Source organism: Poromitra crassiceps (assembly GCF_964638095.1).
Source record: "Poromitra crassiceps genome assembly, contig: HAP1_SCAFFOLD_528, whole genome shotgun sequence".
NCBI classification, from domain to species: domain Eukaryota; kingdom Metazoa; phylum Chordata; class Actinopteri; order Beryciformes; family Melamphaidae; genus Poromitra; species Poromitra crassiceps.
This window is the reverse complement of record NW_028151880.1, coordinates 40,001-56,680: the sequence shown is the minus strand read 5'-3', so window position 1 is coordinate 56,680 and position 16,680 is coordinate 40,001. Positions and strand designations below refer to the sequence as shown.

Below are 16,680 nucleotides of genomic sequence, written 5' to 3'. Positions count from 1 at the left end.
TAAATTTTAGCCCCACATCAATGCCATTTATCATCAGTTTTTCCTGCATAAATAAATCAGCGTGTATGGGACAGATGAGCTCCAAAGTTTTACTTTCTGCAGTGTAGGCATTCCTACGCACCAGACCAGCATTACCCGAGTTAAGAGCTGTCCCATCCATAGCAACAGCCGAATCTTTGATGAAAAGGGCTGTGCTGAATTGTGTATCCAATGTCTCTTGCCCATAATTAATAAGACATTCCAACAAGGCTCTATAGGGATATGTATTACTAGCTTGCGTTATAAGTCTATCACCAAGTTGAATGTCTAGCTGTGAAAATAGGCTACCACCTGGATAATTGATCAAGGTAGCTATATCAGCAGCAGCCAGGGCTACGCCGCCAGGCTTGGTGAGTTTCAGTCGGATATATAAATAGCTGTCATTAAAATCGATATATTGATCGTTTGACCCAGTAATTGCGAATTCGATTGGAGCTCCAGCGGTGATTGCAGAAACAGGTGGGATTTCAATCCATGCAGCACGCTCTATGCATGTCTGAGTTGCCGGTAGACGAAAAATATCAAGCTCACTCTTCATACACTCTACCGATTGGTTATGAAGGAGTGACATTATTATTATTATTATTTAGAAGATGTCTCTGGTGTGAGTTTTAGCACGTCTGCGTGGTTTGGGCGCTGTCTTTGGTCTGCGAGGAGCTGTGCAATGTCTTCGCTTATGTATTCTACTCCTTTTTTTAACGGGGCGATACCCCCTCCGACCACTAGATGGTGGTCTCCGACGGGGGTATGCCATAAAACCATTTCCGGTTTGGGGGTCAGGTCTTCCTGTTGCTTTTCTGACGATATTCTGAACTATGTCTCCAGCGATGCCTGATGCGGCAGTTTTAATATACGGTTTAGCAATACTAAATCCGCGTTTAAATAACGGGACTGCCATTCTGAATAGACTTCTAAACAGGCCACCTAGTCCCGCTCCATACTGTGTAGCGCTTCCGGAAAATCCCGCTAAATCCCCGCCCGCCTGTTTAACATAGTAATCAAAATAGTAATCCGACCCGTCGTTTCCGGCGTTTTCATACGGCGTCATCATCATGCGTCAGCGTTTATGTCCAACTGGTCTGAAATGTAATTTGATAAGGACTTTTCCGTATGCAAATGGAATATGCTTGTTTTGATCGTTTTTCAGCACCAGTTCAATGTCATCGATAACGTCCTTTGCGATAGGTGTGTAATAGACGGGGTCCAATGATAAAGTGGTCACGCGTCGGTCCGTGTCTGATATATTAATCGTTCTGAGCAGCTGTACATATTCATCACCCACGAGTTGATGCTGGCATATGTCTGAGTAGACGAATATATTATAAACACCCGCGTCAATATCGGCTTGATATTCAGCGGTCGCCGGTTTAGGAATGCAGAGGTGTTCTACATTTGGTCTCATCCCCAGGATGGTCGCAAGCCTTCCAGTACATATTATTTTTTAACCTGCGACCCCGCCGATTTGGACATAATTTGTGATTTCATTATAGGTGAGTACTATAGGGGGGTTAGGGTTATTGAACACAGTCATAGATGTGTGGTTGAAACGTGATAAAATACTAGGGATTGACCCATAAGTTCCTATTTGCATAGAAACGGTTCTGAAAATCTTCTTTTTGCTTCTAACATCAAAAACCATTATGTTTCGCCAGCTTTGTCCGATAACTCCAAATTTTATTATTCGGATATATATCGATAGAGGCGTTGCTAGGCAGCGTGACGTAGAAGCCCGCCGCTTCCGTGTTGGCCATGTTGTGCATGACGTGTCTCGTTGGTTGTCTTGGGGGGGAGTAGCCTCCTACCCTATAGTCCTCCGCTATAAATATTATATGTCGACCATATCTCGCTCATCAATCCATGCGTTAAAAGATTCTGGATAACCGCGCCAACGGACATAGACCTGTCTTACGCCTTTTGATTTCCTCCGTTTAATTATTCTCTCTATTTTAAACGGTTTGGTTTCATCAATAATGATTTTTTGGAGCTCTGGTTCATAAAAACACCCTTTTACCGATTCACCGGCTAAATCTTTGAGCCCATAGACCACCGGATGTCTAGCGACTCGCTCATATATTATGAAATATTCTTCGGTATATCCACCTCTGTATCCTTTATCGAATATGCCTCTTTGTTTTGAGATCCGCACGTTATCTCCGATATTAAACTTGAACGATGGGGTTGGCACGGTGTGTTTCTTGTATAGTCTATTAAAAACTATGCGTTCATTTGCTTTATTTACTTGGCTGGGTGTCATACCGATCGAGCGGTGTTTGGCATTATTGTAGGCGTGGACTAAATCGCTTAGAATATCAATGTATCTTCTCGAGTTGACAGCTGTCAAATATCGCCACATCCGGGATTCTATCGATCTATTCAGCCTCTCGACAACGCTGGCCTTAGTCTCATTAAATGTCGTAAAATGTTTAATGTTGTATTCCTGGGTTAACTTTTTGAAATTACGGTTGAAGAATTCTGTTCCTTTATCGCTCTGTAATTTGACGGGAAGACGACCGTGTATGAGGATATCTTTGAATGCCTTTGTGACAGCTAGACCCGTTTTATTTTTCAGGGGCTGGACCCATGCAAATTTACTGAATACATCTATACACGTTAGTAAAAATTTAATGCCATCATTCTCCATCGAATATTCAGACATATCTACTAAGTCTATCTGAAACTGTTTATCGATTCCCGAGACAAATACTCTATTGCGTTTGAAATTTCTAAAAACCGGAGTGTGTAGGGTGTATGCATCCTGTTTTAATAGATAATCTTTGACGATGGTCTCATTCACCGGTCCCTCTGGGTCGCTTCTGACTGCCTCACAAAGTTTAGCAATGCTAGAGAACCCCGCGGGGTTAGCTGGGTCTAAATAGACCTTGTCTAATCGCTGCTCCATCATGATCTGACATTATGTCAAACAGTTATATATCTTATATTAGAGTGTGTCATGTGTGGTTATAGTCAACCAGCTAAACCGGATGTCACAGGGGGGCTACATGGCCAGACGCACAGTCCGTGCTCAAAAACAACCCGGGTTGAAACACGTGTATCAGATTCGTTCCTAGCGGAAGTCCCACAATGTTGACTATAACTATATATATATATATATCACGCTGAGACTATAACACCAACAAACAACCGTTTTTTATCTAAAATGTTTTTTATTACATAGGCATTGTAAACATTCTTTTCTCATCAATCAATCTCAAATAAGCCATACATACACGTAAATGTTTATCACACAAATAATCCAAAACCAAATCTATGTTATGTCTAATACATACATCATGCATGAATGCAAATATCACAATTAACCTCTTCCCCCCGAGCGGGCCCGCCGGCGGGCTGAGCACTTGTCATCTCTCACAAATGACTCTCTACAGCAGCTTAGGCAGCAGTCACGGAGACATATAGCACACCAAAATGTCGGGAAGAAACGTGGCTACAAGACTATCAAAAGCATTTTTACTCTAATGACAAATTATTCCAACCCCAAGCAACAATATGAACATGTAGCAAAAACACAAAAACGCTGCATACCTGCGTTTATGCGGTGATTTCTTTTTGTGAGTCAATCATTCTCAAACAACCAAGACAGCAATCGAAAGCCAAGACCTTGCTCTTTTCAAAGAGGTATAGCTCGTCTCTGAGAGATGAAAACTCACTCAGTAGGCTGTCAAAAACTTCGAAAAAAGTTTTCAACTTTGTACACATAAAACTACAAATTATGTCTCAGCTTTGTTGTTTTCCGATCAAAAGTTGTGTTTGACTTCATAAAAACGCTACTAACTGCTCCTCCTAACACCTCTTCATCATCTTGAAGTGTTTTTTTTACAGTCATGGTTTTTACAACGCCATATGGAGGGTTTTACATGGAGTGTGTTGTCTTCACACAATAAACGATCTGTGTGATCACCTCCAAGGCATTTCCTGGAAAAGTTTGTGACGTCAATTCTTTCACTCCACGTCGATTCTATTGGTTCTGACGGTTCCATAGATGTGTCAATCATCCAAATCGACCAATGGGTTCCTGAGATATCCCCCTGCGTAACGCGTCAGGCTTTGCATGCGTAATGAGGACACGCTTACGCACCATTTTGCACAGACATCAACAGGCAGCAGACGCGAAAACACATTTCTCTAGCGTTATTCATCGCTCTCGCTGTAATTGTTTTATATTTCCTTGTCATTAGTTGTATATTTTATACAACATAATGGCTTATTCAAGGAAAATACAAGCAAAATTTACACCTGAGGAGGTACTGGATCAATTGATGAACAACCCAGGTGCATCAATATGTCCAGTTGATTCATCATCTGACGACGAGGACTTACTGGGCCAGCCTGGAGGTGAAAACAGTGGTGACTCTGATTACCGACTTCCATCGGAAAGGTATGTTATTTCTGTTTTGTTATTGATTGACAACTTATTGTTTATTTGCATCACCCATTTATATTTCAACTCTTTTCTGAATGAGCATGCAACTGTAGGGGGATTTTTTGAAGTAGGTTATACAAATATTTTCGGTTGATGAGAGAGAATGTGACGATTAGGCCCAGTGGGAAAACACTGTAGGCTAGTATATTATTATTATTATTATTATTATTGTCCTGCAATACATTTAGTCAATGCAAACACTAACGTAATTTTACGTGTAGAGCTTGTGTAAACAAACCTATACCTGCACATTGTAACTGTTTGAAGTTACATTTTCAAAACTAGGCAAATAAATGCTTATATCTCTTTTTCTTCCACAGTGGTGAAGATGACAATGAGGATTTTGAGCCTATTCCATCCGTCTCCAGTTTGGGCAGACAAAGAAGGCAGAGAGGGTATGTCAACAAAATCTGGTTCAAACTGGTTGTTGTTGGTGTGTGTGTGTGTGTGTGTTTTCGGGGGGGGGGGGGGGGGGGGTGTTAGCATCCCTGCCTCCAACTATTCAGATAAGTTGGGCTGCAGAGGGGGGATGGTTGACTTTGGCACTTTCAACACAAAGACCTCCTCCTTTACCCAAGACTAGTGCAGTCACAGCTCCCCCTATCAATTAGCACATCTTCAGTTCCATCACCCTTGCTTACCTGCTTGCACACCTCCAACCTCACGGCTCTGCCTTTTCTTATGAAAATGTTTTTCTCATGTTGACAAGATAGAACATCTAGGTATACAGATATGTATGTACGTCTCCACACACGCACACACACGTAAACAGCTCAGGGCGCTGCTGATATAGACCCTTCTCACAGGGGCCATTTTGTGTCGACACAAAATGGCCCCAGTCACCCAGTGAAATGGGTCTATTGTTACTTGTCTGCTGGTCACTGAATGAAATATTTACCATAGTGTGCTGCAATGAATGTAGTAAATGCACACACTCAAATGATTGTTTATTTATTGTTCCAATAGGAAAGCTGTGGCAGGCGCTACAGTTCCAGCTGCAACACGTGCCCCATCCCCAGAGCCAGCAGCCCCTCTGCCCACTGCTCAAGGAGAACAACCCAGCACCTCTCAACACACTCCAGCTCCAACACCTACACCTGCCCTTCCCCCAGCGCCAGCAGCACCACTGCCCACTGTGCAGGTAAAACGTGGCCGCCCCAGACAGCGCACTGCAGCACCTGCAACTGACCCAGACTCTCCTCCCACTGCTCAGCTAGAGCAACCCAGCACCACTCAACAGGATCCAGCTCCAACACCTACACCTGCCCTTCCCCCAGCGCCAGCAGCACCACTGCCCACTGTGCAGGTAAAACGTGGCCGCCCCAGACAGCGCACTGCAGCACCTGCAACTGACCCAGACTCTCCTCCCACTGCTCAGCTAGAGCAACCCAGCACCACTCAACAGGATCCAGCTCCAACACCTACACCTGCCCTTCCCCCAGCGCCAGCAGCACCACTGCCCACTGTGCAGGTAAAACGTGGCCGCCCCAGACAGCGCACTGCAGCACCTGCAACTGACCCAGACTCTCCTCCCACTGCTCAGCTAGAGCAACCCAGCACCACTCAACAGGATCCAGCTCCAACACCTAGAACTGCCCCTCCTCCCCCAGAGCCAGCAACACATCCTCCCACCGCACAGGTGCAGCAACGCCGCTCCAGTCGCCGTGCTCCTGCTCCAGCAACTGCCCCTCCTCCTCCTACACAGCCACAATCATCTTCGTCTGATTCAACACCTGAACCAACACAACCCCAGAGAAAAGGAAAAGCCTCTCAAAAGTCTGCAAATCCCATGAGAGGTAGTGGAGGCCGGTCTGGTGCCTCACGAGAGAGAGAGGAAGAGGAGGAAGAATGTTGGAATAATCCAGATGTTATGGACACAAAGCCAGCTGCACAGAAATTCACACCAGCCAGGCCCCCTGGCCCCACGTTTGACACCACTGCATCATGGTCACCCCTTTCATTTTTCAGCACCTCTGTTGTACGCACCATCATCGACAACACAAATGCGAACGCAGCTAAAAGATTACAGGCTGGAATGAAGTTTAGATGGGTACCACTGACGGTCAGTGACTTTTGGATTTTCATGTCCATCATAATCTTCACCGGTCTTGTACCTGTAAAAGAGAGGGCAGATTACTGGAGAAAGGAATGGCCATACAACTTCCGCTACCCCAGTGACACCATGACACGGGACCGGTTTGAAGCCATCCTCTGGTCACTTCACCTCAGCCATCCAACAGAGGATGATGAGAATGACCGAAAAAGATACACTCCAGAATATGACCGACTCTTCAAAATAAAGCCCTTGTACACAGAGATGGTGGCTGCGTGCAAAGCTCATTTCCATCCACACCAGAACATCTGTATAGATGAAAGAATGGTGGCGACCAAGGCCCGCATCTCCATGAAACAATATATGAAGGACAAACCGATAAAGTGGGGGTATAAGCTGTTTGTACTTGCAGATGCCAAAACAGCTTATACCTGGAACTTCTTTGTTTACCAGGGAAAAAATGTGCTCCACCCAGACCCAGACCATGGACTGAGCTACACTTCAGTCATGGATTTGATGCCAATGGCTCTGCTCGGAAGAGGCTACCATCTTTTCACAGATAACTTCTACTCCAGCCCTGAACTCTTTTTGGATTTGGATAAAAAAAACGTTGGCTGTTGTGGGACCATCCGACGCAATCGGAAGGGTTTTCCCAAAACAACACGGAATGACTTGCCCAAGCGGGCTGCGAGAGGGGAAATGCGCTGGATCCGGCACAGCAAACTCTTGTTTGTCAAGTGGATGGACACTCAACCAGTTACCCTCTGCTCGACAATCCAGAAAGCCTTCAGTGGTAAAACAGTGGAGAGGAGAGTGAAGGAGCAGGGTCAATGGCAGATGAGATCTATTCCAGTTCCAGATGCTGTGATTGATTACAACAAAAACATGGGTGGTGTGGATGTGTCAGATGCACTGATTGGCTATTACAGCGTCCACCACAAAACCATGAAGTGGTACAAAACCTTTCTTTACCATTTCGTGGACATTGCTGTGGTCAATGGCTTTATTCTCCAGAAGCAACTGTGGGCGATTAGGGGAGACCCTGCCCGGAAAAAGCCACACACACAGAAGAGCTTCAGAGAGAAGCTGGCTGCAGAAATGCTGGAGTTTGGGCGCGGCACAGCACCACTACCACCACCACCTTCACCAACCACCAAACACATGCCAGTGTTTTATGATGAGACGGATGCTACTGAGAAAAGGAGGAAATGCAAGAGGTGCTTCGATGCTGACAAGAAGCAGGTCAAGACACCTGCATACTGTGGCAAATGCCAGGTCCCCCTCTGCCTAAAACCAGACAGGAACTGTTTTCTTGAGTGGCACAAGACACACTAGTGGAGTCTGTCTGTCGGTTTTTGTCTACTGAGCCTGACCTCTGCGACCCCCAACCCCCTTTGCCACACTTTGTAAAAAATATGAAAAGGGGGGGACTGAACAAAGGGTGAATTCTGCGTCATTGATGGACATGTTTACTGTTCTCTATTTGTAAGGAGTTGTAAAGATTTTTGTTTTTTTACTTTTTTGATTATGCACATTTGACATTTGTTTTTTGTACTTTTTGATTATGCATATTGCATTTTTTTATTCTTATTGTTTCCTTTTTTGTTTATGCACATTTGACAGTTGTTTGTTTTGCACTTTTGATTATGCACATTGGATTTTATTTTATTCTTTTATCTTTTTTGATTATGCACATTGGATATTTATTTCTGTGCACATATTTTACACATTTGTATTCCTTACAAAAGTGGGTCTCAAACCTTTTCTCGTCAAGGACCCCTAAATTGACCCCCATTTGATTATACTTTTTCCGAGGGTCCCCCATCTGATAAAATTGTTGCTTTCAGATGTTGCTTTTTTTTTCTTTTACAGAAAATATATGAAACCCATAACCAAAATAGTCATATATTCTGTTATTTTGTTACTTCCGGATGGAAATATAGTGAAAACAAATGGTTCCACTTCTTGATGTGGCCCTCGAATCCCCTCAAGGACCCCAGGGGTCATTGATAATACCTATATCTTGTTTGGCTTTATTGCAAGTTTGCTTGTTTGGAATAAATCTGCTCTGTTTGAGTCAAACTTCATTTTCTTTGTCTGCTTTTCTTTGAATGGGGAAATGTATAGGCTAGATGTCTGGGTGAATAGTCAAAACAAGTCAAACAAATGTTGTATTTGGATGGAATTAATACCTACAGTGATATGTCAATGAAAAAAAAAAGTTTTTCAGTCTTCTACCATAGAAAAGTCAAATGGCACAAAACGTGGCCAAAATGTATAGGCTAGGTGAAGGGTCAATATTGAAAACAAGTCACACACTGTTGTATTTGCATGGAATGAATACCTACAGTGATATGTAAATGAGAAAAAAAAGTTTTTCAGTCTTCTACCATAGAAAAGTCAAATGGCACACAGGGTGCCAAAATGTGCCCAAAATCTACCCAAATCAGGTCCGCCTGGACCTACCTCTAGTAAAACATATGTAAAATTGCTCTGGTTCACTTTCTAAGGATTTGCTTTAGTACAAGCACTCAAAAGGTATTACTCTACTGCTCCATAGAAGAATTTAGCTACCAACCCATGATTTTCAAGTGGTTTTCATCCAAAATAGTGTGTTTTTTTTAGGCGGAGCTTGCATTTCTCATTTTTTTGCTATGTTCTAACTGATTTTACTCTGATACAGTACATTTTGAATGGATTCTGACACTTCTACAGTAATCTCACAGGTGTTGGCTAGCTTTTGAAAAAAATAATTTTCAGAAAATACCCTGTAGTTGTGGAGATATACTCCATTCAGTTTGGGCATGTCATTTTCGGCAGGTGAGCTGAAAATAGGCTTAGGGCTTAACAGGTTAAATTACCTATTCCAAACACTGCATCCTCCTCAGAGAAAAACGAATCAAAAATGATATTAGGGGACACGTTTGTGTTATTACATAGTAAAAGCATCTCACCCCAGCAGACATTAGAACGTATAAAATCCATATGATTTTTAAAAGTATCATCATCACAGGTATGGATAATATCCTTTAATCTATTTCTAACAAAACAAACATTATTAGGGTAAAATATATCCGTTAACATACTGACTAACCACCACATGGCTAGTCTAAAAGGATATAGCCTATTATAGCCTATAATAGCCTATAAGTGGGAAAAAAAACAAAATCAGGGGTTAGACTGTGCCCAGACCATAAAACCCTCTCCCACAAAATTATCATGTGGGAGGGATGTATTAATTGGGTCAAATTCATCACATTTCCATCGGAGCGCAGTGGGTGGGTCGCACATATCCGCAATTATGACCTCCGCTGCTGCCATTAATCGTTCATTCGAATGAGTGTCCCCTGTAATTAGCCAAACGACTCTCCCAATGGCTGAAGCAAGCTGAGGAGAAAACACTAGATCAAATATTTCGCTGCCGTAAAGCCCAAATATGTCATCATCGTATGCAAACACACATGAATGTTGAAGTTGACTGGGGTGATCAATAATGCAACCATTACATAAAAGTCTCGCTTTCGTCCATGCTGCTGCACGGATGCAGCGCACAAGAAGAGCCCTGATTCCCCCCACAGCAGATATGTCAATGCGTTTTGGAGGCGGTGTGTGCTTTGCGGATCTGGGGGTGGTCTGGCAGGGGAGTCCGATGTCATCAACTGTGGCCTCATTGGCGTGAACCTGGGCCTGGGTTGTGATGAAGTTACGCGGCGGCGGTTTGTGGTTGTAGAGGGGTTGGTAGTGGATGACGTCATCGGTGTTATGATCTGTAAAACATAAAGAGACAATAGATGAATTAGTGATTGTTCCTCCTCCTACACATACACTGTAACACACACACACACACACACACACACACACACACACACACACACACTAGCCGTATCATACCATTTGTGGGGGGATCAGTTGGTTGTTTTGCTGTCCTGCGTCTCCTCGTCAGTGGCGTCGCTGTTGCTCTCCACATTAAAAGCCAGTCTTTTTCTAATAGAGCTCAGAGCGGCATGTCTCGCGTCTCTCGTAATAACTGCGTTAATTTTATGACCTATGCTGTGCATTTTGTTCCAGTCGGCAAGCTGCATGAAAAAAATTGTTTCTACAAAATCCTCAGCTGGGATCTCCTTAGGCCCGGGTCTAAAAAAGCCTGTTTTCGGCAGGCCTTCACACAGATCGTTGCCTTTAAAATTATGACATACTCCGAGATAAACAAAACTGTCGAGGATGTCACAAGGTCCGGAACACCAGCTACGTACCTCGATTCTAAACCCACCAAACCCGTGAGAGGCACGCCACATCCAGACAAGTCTGCTCTTAGATTTTTTCCCGTGCTCTGCTTTAATTGGAGGGCACACCTCTGTTCCCATTAAAAACATGAATGTACGCCAATCTGTTGGGGTTATTTCCCCATGGGCTTGAGCCCCAAATGGACAAGGCGTTCTACATAGAACAGCTTCATCATCAAAATATCTTGACGCTTGCTCGTTCCATGCTTCAGGTGTCATTTGTGAACACGCCCTGAAACACTCAACGTCCTTTCTAGCAATATCATGACTAGCCTTTAGCATTAACTTTTCATGCACATACTCGATTTTGTATCCGTAGCCACGCACGCCTTCAAATTGAAATAATGCCTCGAGCTGTACAGTGCGCCTACGCACAGGTGCCATGGGGCAGGTAAAATTGTTTGCGTTACCTGCATTTGAAGCCATGGCCAATTTGTATTTGGTTGAGATCAAAAAAAAATTGCTGCGTCGATGGATTGTCTGCGTGTTGTTCTCCGCTGTTGACGCGATGGTCGCAAGAAAATAACAACAAGGCTGTGTGTTCGTTGTCAGTTGACGCAAAAATGCTGCGTGTTGTTCTCCGCCAGCTGTTGACGCGATGGTCGCAAGAAAATAACAACAAGAGTGTGTGTTCGTCGTCAGCTGACATGCTGGGTTTGTAAAGGCGAGGGGGGCTTCCTGTGTTGCATCATTGTGGAGTGGATGGGGCTCAGTCGTGACTCCTATGCGTGATGCGGTATACCGTGATCCATTTAGCAAATAGTTGTTAAATGGCCTAATTACATTTGTCTATGGTTAAAACTTTTTGCCCGTGTTCAAAAAACATCATGTTGCAACGCTCTGCTGATAGGGGGTGATAATTAAATTGCGAAAAAAAAACGCTACTGCTGGGAGTTGCTGCTATGAGGGGAAAATGCAGAAGTGCCCTTTTTGAGAGTAGCGAATTAAAACCTTTTTTGATCAAAATGGCTTTAAACACAGGTTAAAATACAGAGGTGCCCTTTTGAGGAACTACTGAAATAAAACATTTTGCACATAATGGTTTAAAAACAGGTTAAAATGCAGAAGTGCCCTTTTTGAGGAACTACTGAAAAATTGACTTTTCACAAAAAAGAAGCCACGCCCCATTTGATGACGTAGGTGCCCTAAACACGCCCACCTAAAAAAATGCGCTTTTCACTCAATTTTAAAGGGTACAGACCCTATATAACTACTCCCCTCCCTTGAGTGTGAAGGGAGCTCTCCCTTGAGAGGGCGAGCTGGCAAGAGGAAATGTGAAGCGAGTCATGCCGGCGGCATAAGTTATAAACAATGCGTGACAATTATACTTGAATGTTGTGTGTGTGATCATTTCATCTCAAACGCGATACAAAAAATAGGCTACTTTTTACCATCGTCATCGCTCTCTCCAAGTGGCACTCATTTTTCCTCCTCCGATTCATCTGTGTCAGACCAGAACGCTGTGAAGGGGAGCCTTCGTCGCCATGGCGCTCCGTCGTGGAGCAATAACAAAAACGCTGGCGTCTTCCTCGCCATCGTCGCCAGCCGAGAACTCTGGATCGGAAATACTAAACTAGCGGGTTCCTTTTATCAGTTTGACTTGAAACAATGTCACAGGCTGGGGAAGTGTCTGATGTGATGTAAACAGCCAAAACATGAAAGTACGTCCGAGTACGTCTTTGGCACAGAACGCCATTGTTAAAAGTACGTCCGGGTACGTCTTTGGCAGAGAATGAGTTAAAACAGGAAAGCAAAATAGATGCATGGCCTTGAGCGGAAGTCTATTTCTTCTTGAGGTTTTATAGCGGTTCCGGTTCGCAAACAATGTTATGTTGCATTACAGCCACCAACTGGAATGGTGTGTGGATTGTGACTAACGTAACTTGCAAAGGAGCGCTGATGATTGCTTGCAGGCTACCCAATTTCTTATTTGACTTTGTAACTAAGATGCTTGGGGGAAATGTAGTGGAGTAAAAGTGAAAGTTGACTGAAATATAAATACTCAAGTAAAGTACAGATACTCAGAAAGAATACTTAAGTACTGTACTTAAGTATTAATACTTTGTTACATTACACTACTGGGCTCATTCCCCAACAAGCGACACGTGAAGGCTTCTCCCAGACCACCACACATTTTTGATTATTTGCAATATGCAGTGTTTGCCACAAGTTGACGTGACTCACCTACTTGAATTGAAGGGGTGATCCATCGTATTGGACTACATGTGTGGAACGCAGCATAACCAAGTAAACACATCTGAACTACAACATCACAGCCACATGTTCATATAGTTAAAGATGTATTGAATCCGTGTACAAGCGCTCAAAAATAACCAACATGTATCAAATATTAAAATCTTATATACAGAAAAAAAAACATATTTTGCTATTTACACCTGAACGAAGAGGCCGACAGCCTCCAATACTCAGACCCCCACCTCCCCTCCCCTCAGCGACCCAACATCTCCTACGAGGCGTAGGTCATGTGACCGAACATCTCCTGCGAGGCGTAGGTCATGTAGAGGAAGCCGCCATGGTCCTTGTGGTCCTTGTAGACCTGGGCCATGGTGAGAGACATGCTGGCCAGACCGCTGCTGTCCACCAGCAGGTAGAAGGCCTGAGTCGGCAGCAGGTCCATGCGGTTCCTGAGCAGGGAGACAGACGCAAGGATTAAGCCCCAGACACTCAGCGAGAACTAGAAATAACTTTAGCAGCAACGAAGGCCAACTGCTGCGTGGCCTCATGTCACCTGAAGGCTAACTGCTGCATGGCCTCACATCACGTGAAGACTAACTGTTGCATGGCCTCACATCACCTGAAGGCTAACTGCTGCATGACCTCATGTCACCTGAAGACTAACTGCTGCATGGCCTCACATCACCTGAAGACTAACTGCTGCATGGCCTCACATCACCTGAAGGCTAACTGCTGCATGGCCTCAAATCACCTGAAGGCTAACTGCTGCATGGCCTCATGTCACCTGAAGACTAACTGCTGCATGGCCTCACATCACCTGAAGGCTAACTGCTGCATGGCCTCACATCACCTGAAGACTAACTGCTGCATGACCTCACATCACCTGAAGGCTAACTGCTGCATGGCCTCACATCACCTGAACTGCCGCGTATCTTTAGCGGAGCGGGGCGCCGAGCCGCTTCTGGGACACTTCTGATACGCGCCGTTGCGTGCCTGGTGGGATCACACGCGTTGAATAAAATGCCCGTGTACGTGACGTTCCAGGTGGGATCCAGCCGTAAGGGTGTGTCTGTGCTGCCTGCCTTGCCCCGCCTCCTTATAGTGCATGGCCATGGGGTAGTTCTCATTGACTAATGTTCTAATGGCATATTTGTGTTCTGCTAGACGATCTTAATATCAATATGAAGAGTAGACTATAACACAATTTACATACCACAGTACATAACGGTGTAGTCACACATGGTAAAGGGACCTCATACAGTACAAGGCCTCAGTCAGTGCAACACATATGGAGAGTAGACTATATACACAATATTAAAAATGCATTCAACATTCAGTCACATAATATGTGCATTCAGACAGTAAACAAATATCAGTGATGTATCATTGTTTTTTTATGTATGCCTACTACTACAGCACGAACTAGAAAGATACATCGTGTTACAGGAAGTCCCCCCCCCCCCCCCCCCCCCGCCACCACACACACGCACACACGCACACACACACACACACACACACACACACACACTGATAAATAGCTGCACCTGATATATAGAACTGGCCAAAAAAGCTCATTTTGTCATTTCATTGTGACTTTAAAACCAAGATGAATTAAGATGAAGATAAATGATTGATTATGATGATGTGATGAATTAAGATGAATGACATCCAGAGGTGTAGTGCTATCTAGAGAAGTGGGGGAACGCACCTATATGGGGAACACGGTAACTGTCTGCCTTTCCGAAGCCCTGCCACTCTGAACGTTAACTTCCATTATTCGGACTGGCGGTCGTTCACCTTCGAAGCCGCAATGCCGACCTTAGGTTTAGGCGTGGGGGTGGGAGAGGTTAGGTTTTGGGTTAGGGTCTGGGGGAGGTTAGGTTTAGGCATGGGGGGAGGTTAGGTTTGGCGTGGGGGCTGGGAGAGGTTAGTGAAAAACGGGGAATATAGAACCCTTTCTGAGAGTGCCGATATTTCGGAGTGGCAGAACGTCGGAGTGGCAGCACGTCGGAGTGGCAGCATGTAACCGGGGAACACCTGCACACGCACAGGTCCCAACAAATCATCATCATTTGACACGGCGGCCGGCATTTTTAGAATTTTGTGGCGAATTCTGGCGATGCAAATTGCAATGGGGTGATTAACGCTAACTTTTGATTCAACCGTGTTGAAAAGAAACACGCTTTTAACATTGTTTCTTCATGCTTGTAAACGTACCTTTTTAGCAGCTGGTCCGAAAAATGAAAGGATGTTTGGCTGCCTTTTTCATCTTTACTTGTTATAGTGAGGTACTGGTGGAAAAAAATATATTTTGATGGTGAAAAAGCCAGTAGCTGTTTCAGTAGCCTATAGCTTTTATTAAACTGAGGTTTCCCCCACGCTGTAGCTAGTTAAAAGGAATGTTTCCTTTTCCTTCAAGCCACGAGTTGATGCTGTGTGAATCATTCAGCCCACCTTAAATATAGGACGAATGACAACGTTGCCAAGTTTCACTCGTTTTATTGGCTCGACATGCACACACACACTGACACACACAAAACACCCCTTATAGAAGTATGGGAACGCCGTTCCCCCGCGTTCTATGGGCACTACACCTATGATGACATCATTCCTTCAGTGGAAACAGCACTAAAGTGTCCCGGCCTTCAAAGACACCAATCATTTCACACTTATTATCCACAACCCTGCACTAACTATGAGCAGGAGCAGTCCGCCCAGCACCACAGCTACATAACACTTCTGTCTGAGTTTGATAAGGACTAAAGAGCTTACAATCAGCACAATCATGCATGCTGATGTAATCGCATAACTGAATATAGGCCCGCCTCCTGAAAAACCTCCAAAATATGTTTTCGATTTGCCTTCATCTTTATGTAATTTACAATTTAAATGGCTCCTTGGTATTTTGGTGCTCTGTAGTTTGTAGACCACCTTACACCACGGCTTATCTGCAAGGACATCTGTGATGGTGAACGTTTCGTAGGGAGGAATCAGCACCTGTCCCTCTTGGTCAAAGGCAGAGTAATATGTGATGTCAGCACCGAAACACGTATGAATCTGAAAGCAAGACACATCCCCAAAGAAACGGAATGAGTCCTCGCTCAAAGCCGTTAAGGTGAAAGCGCCGAAACGCATCTCTTTGCCGACGACGTTCCGGTTAAAGCGTCTGCCGGTTCTGTGATAGGTCGTTCTGCAGGATGTTTGATTTTGCCGCAGAACCTGAATGGCATCGGTCAGGTAGAAGTAGAAATAGTGGTACTTAAATCCGTACGTCCTGTACTCGCCTTTCCCCGTTTTCACAGCTTTGCTGAACTCTTGTTGAATTCCTTTGACTTGAATATCTGTTTGCATGTATATAACCGTGGCGTGATCTTCTCCCAAGTCCCTGTGCGCGGGCTTCTTGGCTTTTTTTTCAACCACGGCCCAAGCTACACTGAACATCTTGTTGACGTGCCACTCGAAAACACCCAACTGGTGGACCATAGCTGCTGCTTCAGATCGGCAACCGGCGAACATGTCGTCAATGGAATCAGCTGCCATGTCCAGAGGTAATGCACCCATCTCACTCCTCTGCAATTACAGGCAGCAAACATCACAGTATTAGAGGCAGGAAACAATACAGTATTATATACGATATATATTATTATGATATGATATTATATGATATA

At 44.3% G+C, this 16,680-nt stretch overlaps 1 protein-coding gene and 1 pseudogene across 2 annotated transcripts; one reads left to right on the top strand and one right to left on the bottom strand.

The window, feature by feature from the left end:
• Nucleotides 1-6,662: 6,662 nt before the first annotated feature.
• LOC310771328 (piggyBac transposable element-derived protein 4-like) lies at nucleotides 6,663-7,868 on the top strand (the record flags this gene model as incomplete). Its single annotated transcript, XM_083663965.1, has 1 exon — nucleotides 6,663-7,868. The coding sequence occupies one exon, from the start codon at nucleotides 6,663-6,665 to the stop codon at nucleotides 7,866-7,868; it is 1,206 nt and encodes a 401-aa protein (XP_083520091.1).
• Nucleotides 7,869-10,277: 2,409 nt separating this feature from the next.
• Nucleotides 10,278-16,418, bottom strand: LOC310771327 (microtubule-associated protein 1 light chain 3 gamma pseudogene; annotated as a pseudogene). The gene is made up of 3 exons (XR_014554008.1): nucleotides 16,297-16,418; nucleotides 13,288-13,461; nucleotides 10,278-10,300 (listed from the first exon to the last, which is right to left on the bottom strand). The product of XR_014554008.1 is annotated as a microtubule-associated protein 1 light chain 3 gamma pseudogene (transcript).
• Nucleotides 16,419-16,680: the final 262 nt, after the last annotated feature.